The 26,733-nt window shown below is 40.0% G+C and overlaps 1 protein-coding gene across 1 annotated transcript in view; it reads left to right on the top strand.

Annotated features, from left to right (window-relative positions):
* The window catches only part of CRY1 (cryptochrome circadian regulator 1), an 83,589-nt gene extending 65,588 nt beyond the window's left edge, over positions 1-18,001 (top strand). The window contains exons 11-13 of the mRNA XM_029599759.1: positions 7,281-7,376; positions 9,091-9,198; positions 17,324-18,001. Coding sequence (XP_029455619.1) covers positions 7,281-7,376; positions 9,091-9,194 — 200 coding nt within the window. The 3' untranslated portion in view covers positions 9,195-9,198; positions 17,324-18,001. The remainder of the gene's footprint in view (positions 1-7,280; positions 7,377-9,090; positions 9,199-17,323) is intronic.
* The last annotated feature ends 8,732 nt before the right edge of the window (positions 18,002-26,733 follow it).

Genomic DNA, 26,733 nt, shown 5'->3' with positions numbered 1-26,733 from the left:
GCACTACGTGCTGCTAGTAACGTACAGCTCTAACTCCAGAACTAGTCTTTCATTTTCTTTGGACGTTGTGAAATACTCATCTGTGTGTGTTTGAACATCTTAGTTCTTTTCTACTGTAAAATGTTAGACATTCTCTGTTTTGAATTGTTTTCTAATTGATGATAAAGCCTGAGAAATTATGTAAGAACAAAAAATTGAATAACAGTAATTACATGTGTTGCATGCACACTTTTCAGTTAGTACCTCCAACCCTTCTTAGTCATAGTTAGTCTTATTTTTGATGACAATTGATTGTGTCATATGAATGGGATCTTTAAGATACATTTGATATTTTCATTTTTAGCTAAAATTGTGTAAGTTACTAATTAGAGGACAATTTTCAAAACCATTTAGCTGGGCAAATAGCAATTTACCTGGGTAATATTTTGTCTAAAAATTGCGATCCTTTGGCCATCTAAAAGTTTGTGCAGTCTTCCATATGAATGGTTATAATTAAAAGTACATATATTTAAAAAATGTAAGCTGTAAAATTGTTAGGAAGAATAAAAGGTGAACAAATAATAAAACCAACAAAGAAACAAAATAAAGAAATGGCAGACTAATATTTTGAGAAAAATGGGTAGTATTTTTAAATTCCTTTATAATTTCTATGCCATTGAAAGAAAGAAGTGATATGTTGTATGTGCATTCTTAGTTTCACTTCTTAATCTGTATTTTACTGTTCAGATTTCAGTTACACTGTATTCAACAGTTGCGCCGCCCCCCCCCCCCCCCCCCCCCCCAAAAAAAAAATACATAGGGCTAGGTAAATAAGATTCTGCATCTTCCAGTAACTTTCAGTTTATTCCTTGGATGACCACTAGATGTGACTGATAAGTTACTCTTGGCTGGGCCCTAAAACCTCATTAGGTGATTGAATCATTGGGCCAGCAACACTCTGGTCAACAGGAAAATCATGAATCTGAGCTGCTCATAACCTTGGCAGTGCAGACTGGGCTTTCATTAAAGCCTCTGCAAATTTTCTTGCCCAGTTCACCAGATGCTTTTGATTTTATGTACTATTATGGTGTAAGGAAAATGGTTTTGGATACATTGGAGGCTGGGGCTTTGTATGGAGCAATAAAAGATTATATGGTAAGAATGGCCTACATTTATCTGGGAGGAAAGAGGATGCTAAGTGGAAAAATTCAGATCATTCTTTAACAGGCATTTAAACTAGGTAGTGGGGGTGTCAGGAGGTGGCCAGTGAAATTAGAATGTTATCCCCAAGCAATATAGAAAATGGGAAGAAAAAGTAAAAAAAATCAATTGGTTAAAAAAAACCAGAAAAGGCAACAAGGAAGAACAGATGGAAAGCTATGACCACAAATGCTCGTAGTTTGAGCAATAAAATCCCAGACCTACAGGCCCTAATTTTAGAGGCGGAATTGGACATTGTTGCTGTTATAGAAACATGGAGTCTCATGATTGGGATGCAGCCATCCCAGGCTATAAGTTAAGGAAGGTCAGAGAGGACAGAAAAGGGGGAAGAGTAGCTCTTGATGTCGGAAGCAATATTTAAGCAACTGAATTTCAAGGGATGTGGGGTAAAGAAAAAAACTGGTGGTGCAGTAACATAGTGCAGTAATAATGGGAGCTTTCAATTACCCAAATATTACTGGGTAAGTGAAACAGGGCATGCTAAAGAGAGAGAGTTCGTGGATGGAATAAAAGACAGTTTTATGGAGCAACTGGTTCAGGAGCAGACGAGAGAGGGAGCAATTTTAGATCTAATTCTTAGTGGAGCGCAGGATTTGGTGATAGAGGTAACGGTGGTGGGGCCTCTTGGCAATAGTGATCATAATATGATCAAATTTGAATTAATGACTGGAAGGGGGACAGTATGTAAATCCATGGCTCTAGCGCTAAACTTCAAAAGGGAAACTGACAAAATGAGAAAAATAGAAAAAAACTGAAAGGCGCAGCTACAAAGAAAGTGTGCAACAGGCAAGGACATTGTTAAAAATAAATAAATAAATAAATAAAAATACCATCCTAAAAGCACAAGCCAGATGTAATACATGCATTAAGAAAGGTGGGTTAAAATGTGAGGTGAAAGGCTATTTTAGCCAAAGGATCTTCATTCAAAAATTGGAAGAAGGATCCATCAGAAGAAAATAGGATGAAGCATAAGCATTGGCAAATTAAATGTAAGATACTGATAAAACAGACTAAGAGAAAATTTGAAAAGAAGTTGGCCATAGGGGCAAAAACTCAAAATAAAAACGTTTAAAAATATGTCTAAAGCGGAAACCTTGCAAAGGAGTCAGACCGTTGGATGGTCAAGGGATTAAAGGGGCACTTAGAGAAGTTAAAGCCATCACGGAAAGATTAAATGATTTCTTTGCTTCAATATTTACTGAAGAGGATATTGGAGAGAGACCCATTCCGGAGAAGGTTTTCATGGGTGATGATTCAGATCAACTGAACTATATCACGGTGAACCTGGAAGTTGTGATAGGCATGATTGAGAAACTGAAGAGTAGTAAATCACCTGGACCGGATGGTATACACCCCAGGGTTCTGAAAGAACTAAAAAAATGAAATTTCAGACCTATTTGTAAAAATTTATAACCTATCATTAAATCATCTGATGTACCTGAAGATAGGAAGTTTGCCAATGTGTAACCCCAATATTTAAAAAGGGATCCAGAGGTGATCTGGGAAACTATAGACCGGTGAGCCTAACTTCAGTGCTGGGAAAAATCGTGGAAACTGTTATAAAGAATAAAATCACAAACAATTTAGGTAGACATGGTTTTTAGGGACACAGCCAGCCAGCTGTCTTGCCTCACAAATCTCCTATATTTTTTTTGAGGGGGTGAATAAACATGTGGACAAAGGTGAACCGGTAGATGTGTATTTGGATTTTCAGAAGGCATTCGACAAAGTCCTGCATGAGAGGTTTCTTAAGAAAACTAAAAAGTCATGGGATAGGAGGTGATGTCCTTTAGTGGATTGCAAGTTGGTTAAAAGACAGGAAACAGAGAGTAGGATTAAATGGTCAGTTTTCAAGGTGGAAAAAGGGAAACAGTGGAGTGTTTCAGGGATCTATATGTGGACTGGTGCTTTTTAATATATTTATAAATGATCTGGAAAGGGGTACGAGTGAGGTGATCAAATTTGCGGATAACACACAATTATGCAGAGCAGCTAAATCTCAAGCGGCTTGTGATGAATTGCAGGAGGATCTTGTGAGACTGGAAGATTGGGCTTCCAAATGGAAGATGAAATTTAAAGTGGACAAGTGCAAAGTGATGCATATAGGGAAAAATAACCCTTGCTGTAGATATACAATGTTAGGTTCTATCTTAGGAGTTACCACCCAGGAAAGAGATCTAGATGTCATAGTGGATAATATATTGAAATTCTCGGCCCTATGTAGTGTGGCGATCAAAAAAGCAAACAATGTTAGGAATTATTAAGAAGGGAATGGGAAATAAAATGGAGGATGTCATAATGTCTTTATATTGCTCCATGGTGAGACCACACCTCGAATACTGTGTGCAGTTCTGGTCACCACATCTCAAAAAGGATAACTCTGCACTGGAGAAAGTGCAGAGAAGGGCGACCAAAATAAGGAGCATGGAATGGCTGCCCTGTGAGGAAAGGCTAAAGAAGTTAGGGCTGTTCAGTCTGGAGAAGAGACGACTGAGGGGGGATATGATAGAAGTCTACAAAATCACGAAATGACTTGAACAAGTTAATGTAAATCAGTTATTTACTCTCTCAGATAATAGAAGGACCAGGGGGCACTCCATGAAGTTAGCAAGTAGCTCATTTAAAACAAATCAAAGAAAATTATTTTTCACTCAGTGCATAATTAAACTCCAGAATTCATTACTAGAGGATGTGGTTACAGCAGTTAGTGTAATTTTGTTTAAAAGAGGTTTGGATAAGTTCCTAGAGGATAAATCCATAAACTGCTATGACAGTAATTAATAAGCAATAGTAGCTTGTGATCTATCTAATGTTTGGGTACTTGCCAAGTACTTGTGACTTGGATTGGCCACTTTTGGAAACAGGATAGGATACTGGGCTTGATGTACCCTTGGTCTGACTCAGTATGGCATATCTTATGTTCTTATGACTGTCCTAAAAACAGAAGATGGTGCTCCATTTTTAGTGGTGTTATCTACAGGCTTCCAACCCATATGGATGAACTGGACAGAGACCTAATCAAGGGCATCCAAAAGGTGGAAAAAAGGGAAAGGTGTTGCTCGTTGGAGATTTTAATCTTCCGGATGTGGATTGGAGCATCTCTTCTGCGGAATCTACAAAAAGTAGAGAGATAGTGGATATCCTTCAAGATGCTTTACTCAAACAAATGGTAAAGGAACCCATGAGGGAGGGTGTGATCCTCTGTCTGGCACTCACTAATGGGGATAATGTCTGATGTTCAGGTAGGGAGTCACCTGAGCACCTAGTGATCATCAGACGGTATGGTTCGATATTTCAAATAGGATACAGAGAAGTCACACAAAAACCAGAGTTTTGAATTTCACAAATACGGAGTTTGTCAAAATGGGGATGTACCTGGAGGAAGAGCTGGGAAAAACAGGTGAGATGGAACAACAGTGAGCCAAGTTAAAAGTAGTTATTGCAAAGGCAACTATCTATATCTTAGGAAAGTAAAAAAGAGTAAAAGGAAAAAGAAACCAATCTGGTTCTTTAAGGAGGTAGCTGAAAAAATTAAAGCAAAAAGAACAGCATTCAAGAAATATAAAGGATCCTGAAAAAAGGAACACAAGGAAGAAATATCTGTTAAAACTGAGGGAGACGAAGAAAGAAATCAGAAAAGCAAAAGTCAAGCAGAAGAAAGGATTGCCAAAGAGGGAAAGAGAAGAGAGAGCATTTTTAGATATATCAGAGAAAGAAGGGAGTCCCGAAGTGGTATAGTGAAATTGAAAGGTGATGATAAGCACTGTGCGGAGAGAGATGAAGAAATGGTGGAAATATTAAACAAATACTTCATTTTGGTGTTTATTAAAGAAGACCCTGGAGAAAGGACCCTTGCTGGTTGACAAGACTGTAGATGGATATGGGGTAGATGAAACTCCGTTTAGAGAAGAGAATGTATAGGAAGAGCTAGGAAAACTGAAATTGGACAAGGACATGGAACCGGATGAGGTTCATCCCAGGAAACTGAGGAAGCTCAGATGTGCTGGAGGGTCAACTCTGTGACCTGTTCAATAGATCCCTGTAATTGGGAGTGGTGCCGAGTGATTGGAGAAGAGCGGTGGTTGTCCCGCTTCACAAGAGTGGTAGCAGAGAGGGGGCTGCAAACTACAGGCTGGTTAGCCTCATCTCGGTGGTGGGACAATTAATGTAGATTCTGCTGAAGGAAAGGATAGTGAGTGATCTATAGGCAGGATTATTGCTGGACCCGAGGCAGCATGGATTCACCAGGGATAGGTCCTATCAGACAAATTTGATCCTTTTTTTTTTTTTTTTTGATTGGGTGGAGGAAGGAATGCTTAATGTGATCTACTTTGATTTCAGGAAAGCTTTTGATATGGCCCCACACAGGAGGCTTTTGAATAAAATTAGCTTGGGAGTAAGTGCCAAGATGGTGGCGAAGATTACAAACTGGTTGATGGATAGAAGTTAGCGTGTAATGGTAAATGGAATCTGCTCTAAAGAGAGAATAGTGTTAAGCGGAGTGCCACAAGGATCAGTTTTCGGACCAGCTCTGTTCAATATCTTTGTGAGTGGCATAGCAAAAGGGATAGAAGGTAACGTTTGTCTATTTGCGGATGATACTAAGATCTGCCACAGAGTGGACTCGCTGGAAGGAGTAGAGAGAGTGAGACATGATTTAAGGAAGCTTGAACTATGGTCTTGACACTGGGATTCAGTTTCAAGAAGTGCAGAGTCATGCATCTGGGGTGCAGTAATCCAAAAGAGCTGAATGTGATGGGGCTGGGGGGGAGACTGGTTGTGCATGGGCCAAGAGAGTGACTTTGGGTTGATAGTCTCTAACGATCTGAAAATGGCGAAGCAATGTGACAAGGTGATAGCTAAAGCCAGAAGAATGCTATGCTGCATATAGATGAATAATCAGTAAGAAAAAGGAGGTGACAATCCCCTTGTACAGGTCCTTGGTGAGGCCTCATCTGGTGTACTATGTTTAGGTCTGGAGACCGTATCTCAAAATGGACAAAGACAGGATGGAGGCAGTCTAGAGAAGGGTGACCAAAATGGGGAGTCTCTATCAATGACTTATGAGGAGAGATTGAAGGACCTAAATATATATAACCTGGAGGAGAGGAGGTGTAGCGGAGATATGATACACACCTTTGAAGCACAATCAACAAACCTTTTCTGTTGGAAAGAAATCAGAACAACTAGGGGTCACAAAATGAACCTCCAGGGGAGGACAACTCAGAACTGTCAGGAAATACTTCTTCATGGAAAGGGTGGTGGATGCCTGGAATACCCTTCCAGAGGAAGACAAAAGTAGTGAAAGAATTCAAAGGGGCATGGGATAAACACTGGATCCCTAAAGGCTAGAGGATGGAATTGAAGAAAAAAGTGCATGGGAGTAACTTGCTGTTGCGGCAGTTACTACCCTTAACCAATAAGCCTTCATACTGTTGATACAATACTTATCATTGCTCTCTGCTTCAATGGCATGAGGAAAAGGGGAATTGAATTCAGATAGCAACCAACAAGGACCTTGACTTTTATGGTCTGGGGAAACAAATAAGCATGGGGGTAACTTGATGATGCGGCAGTTACTACACTTAACCAAGAAGCCTGCTACTTTTGATGCAACTGCAACATTGCTGTCTACTTCAAAGGCAAGAGATAACAGGGAATTGGACTCGGAGAAACTGATATGGGGGTGACCTGTATGGCACAGCAGATACTTCCATAAGTTTGCTGGGCAGACTGGATGGACCATTTGGTCCTTTTCTGCCATCATTTCTGTTTCTATAAGAGGCTTTTTATTCATCAGTCAAACTGAAAAGTTTATATGCAGGGAAATGTTTTTTTGTTTTTTTTTTTAGTTATTAGAGACCTGTATTTTATTAAGCAATTTTAATTAATTGCTGTCATGTTCTACAGTGAACACTGTTTTCTTATTTGTGTTTCTTATTTAAGAAGTGTTAACAAGAACATTTGTGTATTTATTTCACATCTTGGCAACATATATAAATTTCCAAAATATTATATGGTATAACATAATATATATATAAAATTCAATCTTGTATTTCTTTTTTTTTCCCTTCCTCCAGGAACTCAGATAGGTGCCACTGATGGTCATACAATTGGCATTCAGATGCTTTCCCAGATAGAGCCCAGTATGGGGTCAAATGGAATTCAGCATCAAGGTATCCATGTAGAATTTTAGTAGTATTTTTATGTAGGCTCTAGTTGAGAATAAATGTGCACATTTTTTTTAGGCCTGATCACATAGAAAACATATAACAGCATTTAAATTTATCCAGATTCAATACTTTCAGAACTGGTTTGTAGAAGAGTAATGAAAATATTCATGTGTACTTACACATAGTTATGTTAATGGTTCCTCTTTTATAACAAACAGGCTGGGAATTAAATATGGCAGCATTTGACTGTTACAGTATACTCACAAATGTAGAGATAACTGCTGCAGCCATGCCAGATCCAAATTTATTTAAATGGCACTGCCAAGATTGGTAAAATGGGAGTTTGTTCTGTTGTGGCATAGTTGTAAATAAATATTCATGATTTTAAAAGAATCCGATTGAAGAAATGGGACCGATCCTTTCTGCTGAGCAGCTGCTGTTTCAATTTTCTTGTAGAATTAATAATTTCAGACTTAAACCCCTAATCCAATGTGTGTTAAGTTGTGTACAGGTAAACCTTATTGATGTCATGCAGCACAAATGAAAGCATAGCAGACAGGGTCAGTTGAAGAATGTGTTCAGATAAGGTATTTATCAGCATATTGTCTGCGTGCATCCAGACGGCTGTGTTGGATTGGGTACTTCTGTTCATCACTTATTTTTGTTTGGATTGTCGCTGGAATCAGATCTTAGTAGATCTGTGACATCATTAGTAGTCCAAGATAAAATCCTCTTAAGAGATTTGTAGTATAGTTCTTGACTCTCTTTCTGTTTGGCTTTATTGCATAGGCAAAGAACATGAGTAGTGATCTGAATTTGGTCCAGCTGACCTGTTTGACTTTGCCCTTTCTCATTATATGTGTTCTTTTTTTTAAAACTACTACTTGTTTTTAAAGTCCAGCTTCTCAGGAAGACCTACATATTCTGATTTTTTTTTCTACTTTGGCATTTAAATATCAATAATTATTAAACTGTACATGTAACATATGACAAATATCTTGTTTGTCGGAAATGGGCTAAAAACCTTTTTGTAATGAAGAGGGCATAACATTTCACATTTGGCCACTGTTTGAAATAGGATACTGGGCTTGATGGACCTTTCATCTGATCCAGTATAGCAGTCTTATGTTCTTAGCATTATCTGCATCATGATTTTGATAGTGCGACCCGCAAACTGCTGCTGCTCGCACGGAGATTTTAAATAGCAGTCTGCCCCTCGTCCAAAGGTATTATCAGCCAATTGTATGCTGGATACCTTCACATTGTATATACCTAAATCATTTATATTAGAGCAAACTAGACCTATTTGTGGCATTCAAGAACTGGAGTTGCTATCCCTGGCCTATAGTCAATGACTGTTAAAAATTAAACCATAGTATCAGGAATACTGGTGAAATGTACCCATTAGGGTACCCCTCCCCCCCCCCCCCCCCCCCCCCCCCAAAAGGTTAGGTTCTTGCCTATTTTTCAAAAAACATTTGACTCAATAACTTGATAAAATAGTAAAACACTCTGCTTAGGTTTCATTATAAAAATATGTACCTTCTATTTAGATGTTAGTGGGTTATGTCGTATAAGAGTTTCGTAAAATAGCAGCTGCATCTATAGTATCAAGAAACACATATGTCCAGAAAAGAAGTGAGTCCAAACCTAACATAACTTCCCCAACACTGAAATTTTAAGGAATCTAAAATGCAATTCAATTTTCAATTTGTAGGAAGAAGTGCCCTCAGCACTGGTGTAATCAATGGGAAACGCCCAAACCCAGAAGAGGAAACACAGAGCATTGGTCCTAAAGTCCAGCGACAGAGTGCTAGTTAATTTGGTAAGAAAACTTTTTTATATAAAGTTAAAAACGTTCTTTTTTTTGTAATTTAATGTTTGAGCAGAATATAAAAACAATATCACAGTATCAATATACAAAACCGTAAAACAATATCTCTGTGAAACATTGCCATTAATAAACTTTAATAAAATAAGGCTTCTCATATCAAATGTTGACTTTTCATTTTATACCCCAACCCTCTCCCTTCTCAGTATCCATGCAGTGGATGAGTAAAAGAACAGAGCAAATGTATGTGTGTGTACCAGAGAGAAGTGCACAAAAAGGTATCATAGCAGATCACAATAAACAACCATTAGTGGGGGTATAGACAACCCAATCAGTCGCTTTATAAAACTGTCAATTATTCCACTACCTGGCCTCAGAACAACCCAGTAAGAACAGCAGCACTTAGAGATCAATCCCTCCCAAACCTACATCCCAGATTAAACAATCAGACAGCTATATTAGATTTCCATTGTAGATAAGGGTGCCAGACTTTCTCAAAATTAACCACTCTGTCATTTCTCATGGCTGTTAATTTCCCCAGATAGTACTTCATTTCTAGAATGCACATCAGTTAGGGTAGGAACAGAAGGCTTACGCCACCAACAAGCAATTTCCCAACTAATACCACTTGTTGAACCCATTGCTGAAAAAACTCAGCCCCACAGCTGCTGGTAAACATAATAAACAAACTTTGGGATCTTTGGGTACCTGAATACCTCCCACAGAACAAATGAAGTCATGCACTGCATCCTATAGTTTCCCAGTTTCTGGACACTCCCACCACAGATGCATAAATATACCCTGGGTTCCACAACCCTTCCAACACCTGTCATCAGAACCATTATACATCTTGCTCAACCTGACAGGAGTGAAATACTACCTCTAGAGTACCCTTATCGGTTTTCTTTGATTATTGAGGATACTGAACTCCTGCTAACTGCTGAAAAACATTGATCCGACTCTCTGACCTTGAGCATACCCCCCAGATCCCACTCCCAAGAAATCTGATATGCCATTTTCCTCTGGTGTTCCCAATTTAGCTGGGTATAGATCTTGGAGATAAGCTTAGTAAGTTTATCAGCTTGAACACAAATTTTCAAAAAGAGGTCTACCTTTTTGAGCTCCTGCCCAACATTTGTGCAGGTGAAAAAATGAATAATCTGATTTCCTAGCGTGTAGCAGATGGACTCAGGACCAATGGGTATAGTGTACTCGTGCTAGCAGTTGGAGACTGATCAGATTTCAATCTGACGTCAGCCCTAGTACATATACCCCTGCAGGAAGTGCAGCTCTTCAGTATTTTCCGTCTCCATAGCAGTTAGGGACTCTATGCACGCTAGCACAGCGTTAGAGTAATTTTACCAAAGAAAACCAAATTAAGAAGAAATCTTACCTCTACAGATGAGCCCCGCTCTCCTGCGGTGACACCCGTTGGGTCCCTGCCCCCAGTTGAGATTTCCCGAGGTGATTTCCGCAATCCCTCGGAGGTAAGCCTCGGTCCGGCGGCCGACCCTCGGCGGGGACCTAGCCCCCGACATCGGGTGAGGCTGAGAGGCAGCGGGTGCAACCTCGAGCGCGGCGGTGAAGCCTGCTTATCACCCACTAATCTGGACTTCCACTTCCCCCAAACCTTATAAATTAATTTGGAGACAGGTGACAAACCAGAGAGACTTATCCCACCCCCTTGCCAGGCTCCAATAAGTAGCGGTGGATCACCAGCCCCTATAGTGGCTATTCGGCCCAAGGTTTCATCTCCCCAGCCTTATGCCAGTGTATGAATGCACTCAATTGAGACACAGCAAAATACCACACCAAGTGAAGGACCTGGCGCCTCCCCTCTGTTTGTCTTGAAATAGGACTGATTTAGAGTCTCTAGGAGGTCTGCATTTCCAGATGAATCTGAGCAACTTATGTTGCCATAGTTTCAAAAGGGAATCCGGTACAAGCACAGGAAGGGTTTAGAAGAAATAGCAAAAACGAGGCAACACGTTCATTTTAATAATAGCTACCCTCCCCAACCAGGAGAAATCCATTCTGTCCCTTCTAAGTCTTTTTTTGTATACTAGATAATAAGGGAATGTAATTAAGCCCAAATAACTTTAACATCAGGACCAGTTTTACCTCTAAATACTTCACCCACCCCTTCACTATCCAAAATGGAAGATTGGCCTTAATGTGAGCAAAATGGTTGCTTGGTACTGATATGTTTAAGAGTTTCAATTTATCCTCAGTGACTTTAAAAAACAGAGACTTTTCCAAACAATCTCATATCCTGCAGTAGAGTCTGTAGTGGCGATTCCAGATCTGCAACTGTAAATAAGAGGTCATCTGTGAACATGGTAAACTTATAATGTTGTCATCCCACCAGCATCCCCTGTATCTGAGAGTTATTCCACACTCACTCTGCAAATGGTTCTAAAGATAGGGATGCACTATCTAGTGCCTATTTTTACCTGAAAAGACTGTGAATATCCCCCATTGATTTTTAAAAATGCCCTGGGATTTTCATATAGACACTGGATCCACCCAATAACCGACCATCTCCTCCCAGAAAACATAGCACAAAAAGATAGCATAACTTCCTCCAGATACAAATCCAACCACCAAATCATGAAGAACCCTGAACAGCCAATCATAACCCCAACCCCAAAACCTCCCCCTTCTTCCCCAAACCCCCTTCAAACTGATCCAACTCCCAACTCTCTGGATCACCTCCTTGAGGAATGAAGACATTGTCATCTAGCCACTCCACCCTGATCTTGGCCAACCCAGTAGAATAATATGAGATAATGAGAAAATCCCCTCTCTCCCTTGCCAGTAGGAGGGAAACATACACTTGAAAGCACCTAACACAGGACAATGAAACTTTAGTCCTAATATTAATCAGCCATCTTGCAGCACAGAACGGTTAAACTGTTCAAGCCAGAGGATCCTTAGAAGGGAGTGAATCTCCAGAACGCCTCTGAAGTCTTCTGCCTCCCCTGTCCACTCATTGCCACCTCAGAGTGTCACTGCGCAAGCAATTACTTCCTGCAGCTGGAGCAATGGTATCTGATGAAGTTATATCCAGGCCTGCAGCTTGCAGAATTTTCATTACCTCTACCATTGTGGATACAAGGGACGTCACTCCGGCAATGCTGAAGCTCATATGGGAATAGCTACCTGTACTTGATGATATTGCCACGGAGTGCAGCGACTTTTCTGAACTCCCTCCGTTTTTGTATAGTAGAAATTGCCAAATCTTAATAAATTTCCACCTTGTGGCCCTTCCAAGTCAAGGGCCCCAATTTCCGAGTCGCCATGGTGATTTCCTCTTTCAGAGAAAAGCCATGATAGGCAAGTATATTTTGGGGACGATTATTGTGCACGGCCTCCAGCGCTCTGTGCGCCCTTTCTACCTTCACCACAGGGGCCTCCAAAGACTCTGAATCCGAACCCAGAACCAGCACGCTAATGCTAGCAACCGCTCTGCGGCAGTCAGCAAATTCAGAACGCTCCGGTATTCCTCTGAACCTTAGATTCACTCTGCGTGACCTGTTTTCTAGGTCTTCAATTCGATTTAATAACTCCATACTGGTTTGCAAAAGTTTGTCTTCAGCCATTTTACAGCCAGTAAGGTCTGAGGCCTAGACTTCTAACCGCACCTTGGTCTCCTCGTCCCGCCTCCCTAGATCAGTAATATCCTTCCATTGCTAGTCAAGCTCCTCCTGAAAGCTTTTGGAGGTTGAACCTATCCTTGATGGGTAGGGATGGTTTCCAGAAATTGGTTGAGTACTATTGCATATTTGCAGTCTCACCACCTGGAGGAAAATTATTCTGTGGTGGGAAACTTTAAAAGCAGTGTTGAGGGTCCAGTATTTCCTTCTCTAGTCAGAATGCAGAAGCAACATGATCTCAAGATGTGTATAGCACAATTGGAATGTGCGCAAAAAAGTACAGACTCTGGGAAGGATATCTATAAGGCATTTACATCAAGCGAGGAATTGAAAAAACTTACAGGTAACTAGATGCTGAAAAAGTTTTTTGCAAGTCCAAACAAAAATTTTATATCCAAGAAAACGGGCAAGTTGATGGCTCTTATCCGGATAAAGTGGCAAAGAAAGGTGGTAAAATACATTTTGATAACAGTAGCCTTTGATATCTTCCCTGGGAAATAGCTGTAGACTTTCTGAAATATTAACAATTATATTCACCCAAGGTGTGTCTGCCTCAGTCCGACATCAGATCCATTTTAGAGGGCATTAACTTGCCTGGGCTTACTCTGATGCTGAAAAGACCTTGGAGATCCCTTTTAGCCAGAGCAATTAGAGTTTCCCTCTGGAAAGAGTCCAGGTCCAGATGAATTCTAAATTGATTGGTACAAAAATATATTTCTATCCTCTCTCTGATATTAACAGATTTCTACAATTATTTAAAAACCCCAGCAGCTTCTGTGTTTTTTGTTAGATGTGGACATTATAGTTTACATACAAAGGGCAAGGGTGCATTGGATTGTGGCCCTTGCTGCTCAATATCTTTGTTAAACAATGATAGGAAACTTTTAGCTAAGGTCCTACAGTTGCACCTGGAGCAATTTGAATGACCTAATAGCTCCCAATCTGAGTTCAAGGGTAAAGCTGAACATCTTCAGACTTTTGAACATTATTAAATGTGTTCAATCTAAAGCTGGGTTGTTAATTTCAATAGATACTGAAAAGGCCATTGATCGGATTAATTGAGCATTCATGAGAGCAGTGTTAGTGAAATACCAATTCCCAGATGGCTTCCTGGGTTGGATTTTGATTCTTTATTCTAACTCCAGAGTGAGAGTATAAGTTAACATGTATCCTTCCCAACCCATTCCTATTCTTCCAGGGATGCAACAAGGTTGTCTACTGTCCCCATATTTGGTTAACTTGGTTATAGAACCCTTGGCACAAATGGTTAAAATACTGGTGCGATTTATGGATGCTGCATTAATGTTATAGCCCATACTTCAAGTGGATGATGATTTATTTATTTATTATCTCTCCCACCACCTTGGCTCCTAGCCTGCTTGAAATTTTAGGATCTTATGGCCAGGTTTCTGGATATAAAATAAATATTGATAAATCTGAAATTGACAACTGGACCACCAACCACAATACCAGCTCGTTTATATGGTTTTAAAATGTCACCCGATGGGCTAAAGTATTTGGGCATTAATGTCACCAAACACTATAAAGTTACCGTGGTTTCTCTCTCTCTCTCTCTTTCAGCATCTTCCACTACACTTTTTAGTGAGTTAAATGTGTTTTCTAGTTTTATTTGGAGTGGTAGACCCTCTCGCATTAGTCTTGTGGCACTTTGTCTAAGGACAGAGGGGAGTTGGTGCTCCCAAAGCTTCAATTTTACTACTGAGCAGTTTTGGCATAGGACTGGGTGGATCAGAAAGTGGCAATACCCTGGAAATCTATAGAAATTATTTTTCTAGACGTAGACATTTCCATCTTGCTGACTAGTGATCCTTCCAGACCCCAGTTGCAGAAAATTGTTAGATCGAACCAGATTGTATCGCATACCTTACAATTAAGGAAGATTATTTGTAACAAAATACAATTTTTAATAGGGAAGTAATCTCCACAGTGTCCTTTATTTTTTAACAACCTGGCACTTTTCATGGGATGTTTCTTGCCACAGCTAACTGGGTGGGAAGAAAAGGGGCTACATCATGTTTGGCATCATCATTTTAAGAATTTGGCAGAAACATTTAAAAATGTCCAATCCATTGTGGCCTCATTAGAAAATAAAACTTCTGAAGGTTGGGACCCCTGGCTACCAAATATGATGGAGTGGGTGCTTTTTAATACCAAAAGGGCCAATAGATTTATATCAATCCTTTATAATTCATTGCTGGATGATGTGGGCAATAACTCTAGAGCAGGCTCAGTCAGACTTAAGTGAAATGATGAGCTTCATATAAATTTGGAGGAAGATGATTGAGATGAGTTGTGGCAGACTGCAAGCAGTTTGCAGTAGATGGGTGAACCTAATGTGTATTGGCTGCTGCACTACACCTACTTATGCTTCACTTTCTTCTCCGAGATGGCCAATCCAGTCCCTTGTGTTGGAGAGTCTGTGGTTACGGAGGTTCTCACATGCAAATGTGGAGGACTTGTCCCAATATGTCAGGTTTCTGGGGCACAGTTTTTCAGACTAAAACTGCAGTTTTTGGTTTTAGGGTGGATCCATGTCCAGCCTTGGGTTTGCTGTAGATGAGGGCAAGAAAGAAGCATTGAGGAGAGGAAGAAGATAAGTCAGCAGAGGATTTATACAGCACGCACCTCTCTCCCTCATGCTCCTGCTTTCACATCTAGGCCTCATAGGATAAAGAGAGCATCAGCAGCCTTACTGCTAGGTCAGGTGGGGGAAGATAGTTGGTGTCCTGCTGGGCCCCTATGAACAGGAGTTGGTGATATGGGTGAAGGAGGAGGGAGCAACTTCCCACTGGGCCAGGAAGAGAAAGCGGCAAGAGCAGCTTCTTGTCATACCTAATAAAGGAGAAGTCGGCCAACTCCTGCCAGACTGACGAGGAAAGAGCAGCCTTCTGCTGGCTCTGTGACACATGTCCTGGAACCTTGTGACACTAGTGTGTCCCGACACACCTGTTGAGAACCACTGCTGTAACCTATTGATTGTTTTTCTGTATTGTGCTTAACTTGTCTCTTGTATTTCATGTAAATCTTGCCTGTTTATAAAGTTTCAAAAGAAAAATTCCAAGGTTACCACTGCACTCGAACTTCAGCGTGGAATCATATTTTTTCCATATTGCCATTTAAATGTCATGTGCGTCTTCTGTTGCTGCTTATTGAGGATTTTTGCATGTAACGAGCTCACTTTATTGAGCTAATACACCTTGTGCTTTTTGGCTTCTAGTCCTTTTTAATAGATTTATTTTTAAATTCAGTCCCAAATGCTTTACTGGAACCAAAAACTGGGGTTTTTGGAACACTGAGCTTGAAATTCTGTCCTTTTTCATTTGACAAGCATTGTAAATGTCATCTTCAATATCTTTGTTTTAGGTCATAGTGACCTATGGATTGAATCAGCCTCTAGTGTCATTGACATTTGAAAGCATAGCAGGCCGCAAAGGAGATTTATATAGTGGTTTTCTTTTCCTCAGAGGAAAAGCAGGATAGCAGCCCTCACAAGTGAGTGGTAATAGCCAATGGAGCCCAGTCCCCAGAGCTCTTTTGTCAAAGTTTCTAGAACTTTGTGGTCTACTGGGTATGTGCAAAGCCTGTTGCCACCAAAAACAGTTCTTTTGCCCATTTGCACTGTTTGGTTTTTTCCTTTTTTTTGTTCAGAGCAGTTTGTAGCTAGAAATTTCCCACATGTGAGGACTGTACTAGGAAAAAGCAGAGTTGCTTACCTGTAACAGGTGTTCTCCAAGAACAGCAGTATATACCTGCCTGCCTCTTCTTGGAGTTGACTTCTTGGTTTAAGCTAAAAAATGTAGATTAAGGGGCCCCTGCATGGTCCATAGTATCAAGCTAGCTTGCGTATGCCCAGTAGGGCACAGTTAAAGGTCTATAAACTTTGACATAAAAGTTCTAGACTGGGCTGCATTAGGTTTCACCCACTTGTGAGGACTGACATCCTGCTGTCTTCTGAGAACTCCTGTTACAGGTAAGCAACTCTGCTAAATTATTTGAAAATGTAAAAAAATTCCTTTAATACAAATTGAATTTTATCATCTTGATGTTTTTTAAATATGCATGATAAATTGTGATTGTGTTTTTAAGTGAAAATTATGAATATCCATCTTGTTGCAAAGCTTATCCATGTCTTGCATTCAGCCCTGGTTAAAAAGCCTTAATGTAAAAGATCTCTAGTGTGTAGTCTATTCTCTCCCATGTTCAGTTTCATTTGTGACTGAGGTATTTTAATGGCATCCTGTGGCTCAGAGCAGATACTTTAGTTTGGTTGATCACTGTCAACTTAGCATAGCCATTACCCTAAGAGAATGACTTAAGTCTTGTCATCCGAGAGAGCAAGCATATGAGCTGGCACTCAGTCCCTTAGTCATTTATTTCTACTATTTTCATTGTTCTCATGAGAATGTTGTCTTTTTAATTTGTGAATTTCACTTTATTTGCAGTGTTGGAAGAGTGAAGCACAGAACATTCCCAGGGCAAATTGCTGTATCAGTATTGAGCTGTTTGAGGTATAATTACATGCATTAAATGATGTAAACTGCTCTTTCAGAAACTGTTTTAAAATGTTTATTGTTATAAACCAATGAATTTTTAAAATGCTTAATTTACAACTGCATTTTTATGGTTTTTAACTTTCTAATGACTTTCAGAAAGGGCAATTTGTATATAAAGTATTTGGTGATGAATTTGCTATGTGTAAATACAAATATTCATGATTTAGTGATAGATTATCAAAATATTTTTGATAATTTTTCATGAATGTAACAGTTTAAAACTACTCTGTAAAATGGAAACATTCTTTGTAGTGGAAAATTTATATACATTTTGAGGCTATTTAGATTTTTTTTCATTTGTGTAGTTTTTTTTTTTAGGGCAAAATGACTTCTGTATGATCTCCCTTCTGTACATTTTCATAGTATCGGTTTTAGAACTATGTGTAAACAAAACAGATTGTTCAAAGATGTATTAATTACAGCAGTATGTCTTTAAGGTTGAATGCATGTCAACTTGTCAAAAAAAAGTAAGTGTCATGTAAATGTCCAGTCTTATTTGTACTTCCGAATGACTTGTTTATATACAAAGACAAGATAGCCTTGTAAATAAAAATGAATATACAACTACTTGAAGGTGTTTTCTTTTATGTTGTGGATTTCTTTTGTTTCTATAAATGGTGGCATTTTTTCTTTTTGGGGTTTTTTAGCAAAAATGGAAGCAACTGATTTTATTCCTTTATTTAGAGCATTAAAGAATTAATAAACATAAGTACCATGCAGATGCAGTTCATTAAAAGGAAGAAATCTTTTGTTATAGACTTAAAAATTACAGTGCGCTTTTTAGACTAATTTCTTAAGTAAAATATATCAGTTTGTAAACATCTGATTGATCATTTGAGCACTTTCATACCAAACATTGCATGCGTTTTGCCTTTAACTGAAGTAGGCAATAAACACATAAGAGTGGTGGGCTGCTTGCCATTTGAGTGTGTTTGTCTGTTATTCAAAGAATAGGTAATTTAAGATGAACAGCTCACAATTTGTATTGAAACAGCTTTTGATACGTTGGATTGGTTATTCTTATATGCAGTAAGGGAGTGTATTAATGGCTTAAGATCCCTTGAGCCAAATGTAAACATTTTTTTGGCATTTGGTTGGCCTGGGAGTGTAGTCACCTCTTTGTTTGCCCTGGCACAGTGCTCTTGGCAGCAGTTCAAAGGACTAAATGCAGTTTGGTCAGGATTGTTTCCAACTCACTTACAAGCCTGATGGACTTTGAGCTATAATCCCTAGGTAATGGAAATTAGATTTTGATCTATAATTAGCAATATTTGCCTGTAAACTTGATTGTCATTTATAATATGGTGAAGATGATTGCAATACCTAATTTATAAACAAGACTTTTTAAAGACCTGTTTAAAAAAAATATTAAAAATCTCACCTTATTGCAACTTAACCAAAGAGAAGAGGCAATGCAACAGTACCACTGGGTCAGCACCGGCTCAGTGTGCTGTCAGGCAGAGAAACATCATGAGTACTGCTGAGCTTGTGGGAGTATAAGGATGGAATAAAAGCGCCATTAAGCCAGCCTGCTGAGACAGCAGAGTGCAGCTGATGGCAGCAGTAATGACTAGCAAGAGAGCTATTAGTAACAGCATCAGTAGCTTGTGTGAGGCCAGCAGAAGAACAATCACTGGTTTGCATGTGATTGGTAGGACAGGCAGGAATACCCTTGTGAAAAGAGATGAGTGGCAAAGGTGAATAGCAAGGGGTGGGAGAAGGTGGTAGGGGAAAGAGAAAAGATGAGAAGGGGAAAGGTGCATAAGGAATGGGGGAGGGGGAATTAAGCAAAAATTATTGGTAAACATCTATCTTTCAGTGAAAGATTACTGATTCCTAACTTGGCGTGCTCACACTAACTCTGAGGTAGGTTGCTGCTCAGTCTCACTCATCACTGATATTCATGGTTTTCTAATTTGATATCCTTTAGAGCAGGGGTGGGCAGTTCCGGTCCTCGAGGGCTACAAACCAGTCTGGTTTTCAGGATATCCCTAATGAATATGCATGAGAGCGATTTGCATGCACTCTGCCTCAGTTGTATGCAAATCTGTCATGCATATTCATTAGGATATCCTAAAACCTCGACAGGTTTGTGGCCCTCGAGTACTGGAATTGCCCACCCCTGCTTTAGAGGCAAGAGAGCAGTGCTGTATTTGGGACAATATGGTATAGTATAGTATTTATTCAACATACCATTAAATGCAAGAGGATTTTCTCTAGAATGTATTCTACTGTCAGTTTTCTATGACGAGGTACATCTCCCACAGTAGCATTGACTAACTTGCAAAAATCAATCACCAGAAAATTACCACAAAATAGACAATTTAAATGTGACAAAGATTGAAGAGCAACACCTAGCCACACATCCATTTAATATAGAGGTTTTCCTATGACAAAGATATATTGATGACATTTTGATTTATCTGGAAAGGAAATCAGATGTTAAATACTTGTTATGCATAACTAAATACCAGAGATGAAATCTTGTTCTCAGATGAATGTGGGACACAGCAAAATAGCTTTTCTAAATAAGTTGATCAAAAGAAATGTAGCTTTCTCCTAGGACAACAGGATGATGGTCCTCACACATGAGTGACATTATAGGATGGAGCCCGACATGGAAAACTTATGTCAAAGTTTGTGGGACAGGGATTATACTCCCAGTACTTCCTGATACCAAATAGAACAGGGGGACTCCGTCCCATCCTAGACCTGAGTGCCTTGAACACGTTTCTCAGAAAAGAAAAGTTCAAGATGGCCTCCCTGAGCACATTGATTCCCCTCCTGCAAAAAGGGAACTGGCTATGCTCCCTCGATTATAAAGGATGCATACACTCACATAGAGATCTTCCCAGGTCATAGGAAGGATCTCAGATTTGTAGTGGGAAAACAGCGCTTCCAGTACAGATTGTTGCTGTTCGGGATAGCATCAACCCCATGTATCTTTACCAAATGTCTGGCTGTGGTAGGGGAGCACCTCCGGGTGTTGGAGTCACTAGGGTTCGTCATCAATTACCCGAAGTCTCACCTCAGCCTATCACCTCAGTTGGAGTTTATAGGAGCCCTGCTAGACACGGCTCAAGCAAAGGCCTTCCTGCCCTGTGCCACGGCTGTCACCTTGGCCATTATGTTGGAGGTGACTGCAGAGCCAGCAGGTGTCAATCCGGCACATGTTGAAGCTGCTGGGCCATATGGCCGCAACCGTCCATGGCTATTCCAACAGGCCTTCCCCTAGCCTACATGCACCCTCCGCCACAGAAATTGTAACCATCCTCTACTTTCCTCCTGCCGCTAATTTGTACTTAATCCAGCTTTCCCTCTAATCTGTAATTAGGCTAGCATTTTCCTCCTCCCTCCTCTTTCTCTCCCCTCATTAACATATTTATTCGTCTACCTGGTTATTATGCTTTCCTTATATTTAGTGTTTACATCTTTAATACTTATGCTATTTATTACTACGTTACCTGTTCATCTACTTATAGTTATAACTTTTCCAGTACATATATTTCTTACTATTATGTGACAAAGTTATTACTTGACAAAGTTTCTTTTCTAATTCGCATGCTTGCTGTAATTGTATTTCCATATATTTAGGCTTGTTTATTGCTCCGTGTAAACCGTTTTCTGTAATTGTTTCACCTTATATTTAGGCTTGCTTTTTGTTCCCTGTAAACCGATATGCTGTGAAAACGGTTATCGGTATATAAAAACCATTAAATAAATTAAATAAATATCACTCCCTTGGCACATTTGCCCATGCGCAGAGCCCAATGGATATTTAAGGTCGCAGTGGCGCCAGGTTACACAGAACTTTCAGGATCGTATCAGCATCAAGCTGTCCCTCTAGGACTCAGTGTCCTGGTGGTTTGTCCTTTCCAATTTGCAGCAGGAATTGTCTTTCCAAAATCCCCATATGCAAATTGTCCTTACCATGTATGTGTCCACCTTGGGGTGGGGTGCCCATGTAGAGGGGCTTAGCACCCAGGGTCTGTGTTCTGCTCAGGAAGTACAGTATCAAATCAACTTCCTGGAGCTCTGGGCGATCAGGTACGTTCTATGGGCTTTCAGAGATTGGCTGTCCAACAAAATTGTCCTGATTCAAACAGACAACCAACTTGCTATGTGGTATGTCAAATAGCAGGGAGGCAGAGGTCATATCTGCTTGTCCTAGGAGAAAGCAGAGTTGTTTACCTGTAACAGATGTTCTTGTAGGACAGCAGGATGTTTGTCCTCATGAAACCTGCCCACCACCCCTCGGAGTTGGGTTTCTCCTATGGTTTATTTTATTTTTAACGTAATTCTGTTACAAGACTGAAGAGGGACCCTGTGTGGATGTGACTATTAGGGCCTGCTGGGCCTGCTCAGTGTGCCTAGTCAAAGTTCCAGAAACTCTGGCATGTCTTCCGGGCCAGGCTCCATCCGATGATGTCACCCATATGTGAGAGCTAACATCCTACTGTCCTAGGAGAACACCTGTTACAGGTGCTTTTTTTTTAACAATATATAAAAAATGTATCAGTGTTACAATTTCAGAGACCCCACAAATGCAGATTTTGATAGACAAGCTGATATTGAAAAATTGGCTCCAAATAGCTTTATTTCATTTATATTTTAATATATTTGTATTCTTAATTAATATTTAACTTTTTATGTAGTAGGCCACTGTCCTAATGCATGCAAATGCTTAAATACAAATTTGTTCACTGACCCGTGGCACATCCATCCCTTTATTTCTCTTCACTTTATACAGATTTGTTTATTTTTATAGTTTAGTTTGTTGTATAATTTGTTTTTATTTTTGCTTTTATTTATATTAATTGTGCTTTATAGCTTTAATTTCATGTTATAATTTTTTTCATCAGCCATGTCCATATTACACACAATTTGGGTTTTTTATTTTTAATTCTGATTTGTATTTTTGCACTTTTTGTATTTCATTTTCTTTTTTTCACATTTTTCATTCTTTTTTTGTTTTGTCAATTTTCACCACTTTGTATATTTTTTCATTTAATTTTGTGTATTCATTTTTTGTGTATTACTAATCCCTGTGGAGATAGTGAAATACCTATAAACAGTAAAAGCTGCTTTTCTGTGCACCCTCCGTCTTAATATCATGGCGATATTGTTGGAGGTCCCGAAGGTTTAAAAAAAAAAAAAAAAAGAAAAAATTTGAAATAGGCCCGCGGCTCGCGGGTTGAAAACCGGACGTTCAATTTTGCCGGCATCCGGTTTCCGAACCCGTGGTTGTCAGCAGGCTCGAGAACAGACGCTGGCAAAATTGAGCATCAGCTGTCAAACTCCCTGACAGCCGCCGCTCCTGTCCGAAAAGAGGCGCTAGGGAGGTGCTAGTGTCCCTAGCGCCTCTTTTTACCGCCTGCCCTAATTTAAATAAATTACTGTATCTCACAACCAGGAGAGTGTCCTGTGTGCGCACTGGGAGAGCGGGCGCTCGCCCGCTCTCCTGCAATTTTTACTGTATCGGCCCAAAAGATGGGTTCTCACTGATTCTGATCCTGCACTTTTCCCTGCTGTGTCTTTCAGATGGTTAGTATACATGCTAATTATGCATTTTTTTTTCATGGAGTTTCTTGTTCTTTCTACTGATCAAATTTGTACTCCAGCAGTCTCCTTACTATTTTATTATTACTGTTCAATGTTTTATTTGTATTATAGTTTATAATTTTTTTAAATTCTAATTTAGTATGGTGCCATTTTGTGTGCTACATATGTTTTCTTTTATATTATTACTTGATGTTTATTATTGAAATTCAGTATCTGTTTCTATGCATGGGGTGGACTATTTTTAAAGTGATTTATGCTGGTGTCTGAAAATTACCCACAAAGCAGCTAAAATTGCACACTTGGTTCCACAATGTGCATATTCTGAGCAGAATTGAGAGGAGGTGCTCTCAGGGCCATCTTGAGATCGGGGATGAAAAGTATATGTGTAGATGGCATTTTCAAATTTGTGCATGTACTTATCCAGAAAAAAAAATCTGTTCTCAGAAAAAGCAGGTGCAACTTGACCACATGTACTTTGTATCCATGACAAGTTTCAAAGCAAAAGTATGTGCAAGCCCACAGCCAAAAAGTATGTACAGTCTTTCTCTTGGTATGGACAGTTTGAAAATTATTCCCCCTTTTATGTGTGTGCTTTTATTACTGCCTTATTGAATTCCAATTAGCTTTGGGACCCTGTCACATCCTTCCATGTTTGTTACCAGTCTCTGTGTTGCTGTGCTGTAAAGTACAATGGATACTCTGGCAACTAGATTCTCACGTGGATTAGGACTCCATTTTATCTAGGTTTCACCATGTTAGCATCTGTGAACGACTGGATAAGTACTTGTTACACCATCCACCATATTTTACATTGATTTCTTTAATGACTCTGTTTAGAGATTTAGGAATGACTTATTTTTATATAACTTTTCCCCTGCTGAAATATGATCATGTTGAGATTGTTTTATTTTGTTATAATATTTTGTTTAAGTATTCTTTGCTTTTAACATTTAAGTTTTTTTAAATTTTGTATTGTTTTCTGAGCCCTTTTAGGAATTCCTTTTCTCATGCTGTTCGCCATTCTCATTTATGATGGGTTATCTTGACCCTGTACAAATAATTTCTGTCTGCATAAGAGTTGATAAATTACAGATATGCTTTAAGACATACTTTTTAGATTTAGTATTTGGTGATGAAAGTAGCAATTGGGATGTCCTCTGAATCTGCTTTAACATCATTTTGGACCCTTCCAGAATTATCATAGGGGTAGCACAATTGGTGTTTGGAGACCCAGCGAAGTTATCAGTGCGAGATCCTTATTAGTGCATCAGTAGCATTGATCATGGATTTTCCCATAATCAAGTTGTTTGATTTTTCCTTGTTAATTTTTCAACAAATGTCTCGGAAGGAGAAGACCAGTGGTTTCGAAAAGCGCCCCTTGTGCAAAGACGACATAACTATCATGGATCCCTATGATAGGTGTGTGCTTTGCCTGAGGAATGATCATAACATCTCGGGGTGCTCTCTGTGTGAAGTCATGACCCTTAGGGGATACTGCTCCCAACTGGAGCTCTCATGGAAAACACTTCAGGAGAATCAAGTCCTGCCCATCAGCATCAGAGGCATTGGCATTGATTGACTCAGGGAAATGCACTGACCGCTGGCAATGCATTGATTTTAAGGATGCATCAATCCCTCTTGACACCGAGCACCAGACATGACCAGGGATACAGACCATCATTTGATTCTTCCCACCCAAAGAAGCGTGTGATTCCACTTCAGTGCCAGTATCAAGAAGCTCAGATGACAGCACGCATTGGGCAAAGGCTAAGGACTATCGACTTCTGTCTGTCAGTGTGGCCACCTTGAATTCCTCAAAGCATTCCCATGGAAAGAAAAGCTCATCCTCACAGCAGAACTGGGAATTGACAGCCTTGAGAAATACAAATATCACTGATTTATATATGGTGTCCCAGGAAGATGTCTCGCCACTTGCATCCCAAACCATTTTGGCATTGGAAATTTTCAGGAAGGAGCTGGAGAAGAAGGATCCAGGAGACCTTGGATTTTAAGATACAGTGTATCAGTTTCTCTGCAGTCTGTCCAGCCTCCTCTGGAGCATCTTCAAGCATCTGGTAGAAGGACCCCGATGCCAGTTCCTAGAGCGGCTTTTGGAGACCGCCTTACTGATGTTGATTTCTAGCACATTGGAGGAGCAAGCTTCATAGAAGCACAGGAGTATATCCGGGTCTAGACCACAACGGACAAGTACTGCCCTCTCAGAAGATTTGTCTGCTAGCTGAATGCAGTTCTGGTTTACTCCTCTGACATATCTGTCAGTCTTGGACTTGGAGTATTCTTGGGAATTGAGTTACAGATTTGAGGACTTTTCTAAATAGGAAGGATTAAGAGATTTCCTCTGAAAACTCTCTCCTCCACAAAAAAGCCCCCCCCCCCCCCCCCCCCCAAATGGACCTTTCTTTTGCTGATTTTGTCAAGAGAATGGCTGATGCCAAGGAGGAACAGTCAGGGCAAGGATGGCAACATCCTACAACTTCATGGATTCTCCTCCTCCCCCGCCCCCCCCCCCCCAAAGAACATTTGTGGCAGTTTCTGTCCACAAGCTCCAACAGGAGAGAGACAAACAGTGGGGGGAGTCTGTTCTCTATCTCTTCAATTAAGAAGGGAGATGCAATATATCATGCCAGCAAATCATTCATCAATATGTTGTGGATGAATCCACTTTTAAGAAGAGCAATAGGTCTAGAACCCATTTCTCAGTGCCCCTAGGGAAGGATTCCTATACTCTTGTCCTTATTGAGAGGAAGGTTTTCCAGGAAGCTATGTTCAATGCCCATATAGCTTCCTGTTAGCTCTTCATGAGTCGTTACATGTAAATCATTCTGAAAGTCATGAAGGACTTGGCAGAGCAGCTCCCTCGAGCAGTGTGATGCTCTGGAGTTACTAGTGGACAAGGAAATGGCATGTGGAAAATGTGTGGTCCATTTCATTTTGAAATGACATCGAGTTTCTGCTGTAGCTATTAGCACTCACAGACTTACATGGCTGCAGGCTTCAGATGTATAACAATGTCCATGACAGGGTTGCAGACCTGCCCTACAGTGGAAAGAATCTCTTTAGAGATAAGGTCAAGGAAGCAGTTGCTCAAAAAAAGTGTTCAACACTTTAGACTCTTTCCACTGCCACCCTATTCCCACCCTCCTCATGTAGTAGGTATGCAACTGGACACAAGAGACTCTTTCCACCAAGAAGACATTATCCTTCACTGCCTTGTCCTTGTCAACAGGGACAAGACAGCAGGTGGAGGGAAGCCACAACCAGCATACCAGCCTAAACCTGGGATTGGTTTTTAATTGGATCGGGAAGAGTATAACAGATACCAGTATCCTTACCAGAGGATCTTCAAGGTCTATATTTAGACATAATTGGAATAGCAAGTTACCTTATAAACATTCGGCTAATTTTGGAGGCAATTCAACACTGTAGCCACACTATATTAAATATAGCCAGCTATCTTAATTAATTAGCTGGCTAACTTTAGATCATCTCTCTGACTCGACCAGACTTAACCGGCTAAGTCATCTGGCTAACTCTGAATTTTGGAGTTAGCCAGTTAACTTAGCTGGCTAACTTAACTCCTCCCAGTTACACACCCCTGGACCACCCCTAACTTATCCGGCTAAATTCTAGCCTCCTAACTTATTAGCTGGCTAGTATTTATTTCTACAGGACATCTGCCTTAGTCACCCCGATCCTCTCCGTCCATTTGTAGTGGA

Source organism: Rhinatrema bivittatum, chromosome 4 (genome assembly GCF_901001135.1).
Source record: "Rhinatrema bivittatum chromosome 4, aRhiBiv1.1, whole genome shotgun sequence".
In the NCBI taxonomy this organism is placed as follows: Eukaryota; Metazoa; Chordata; class Amphibia; order Gymnophiona; family Rhinatrematidae; genus Rhinatrema; species Rhinatrema bivittatum.
This window is presented reverse-complemented; position numbering and strand designations above follow the sequence as displayed.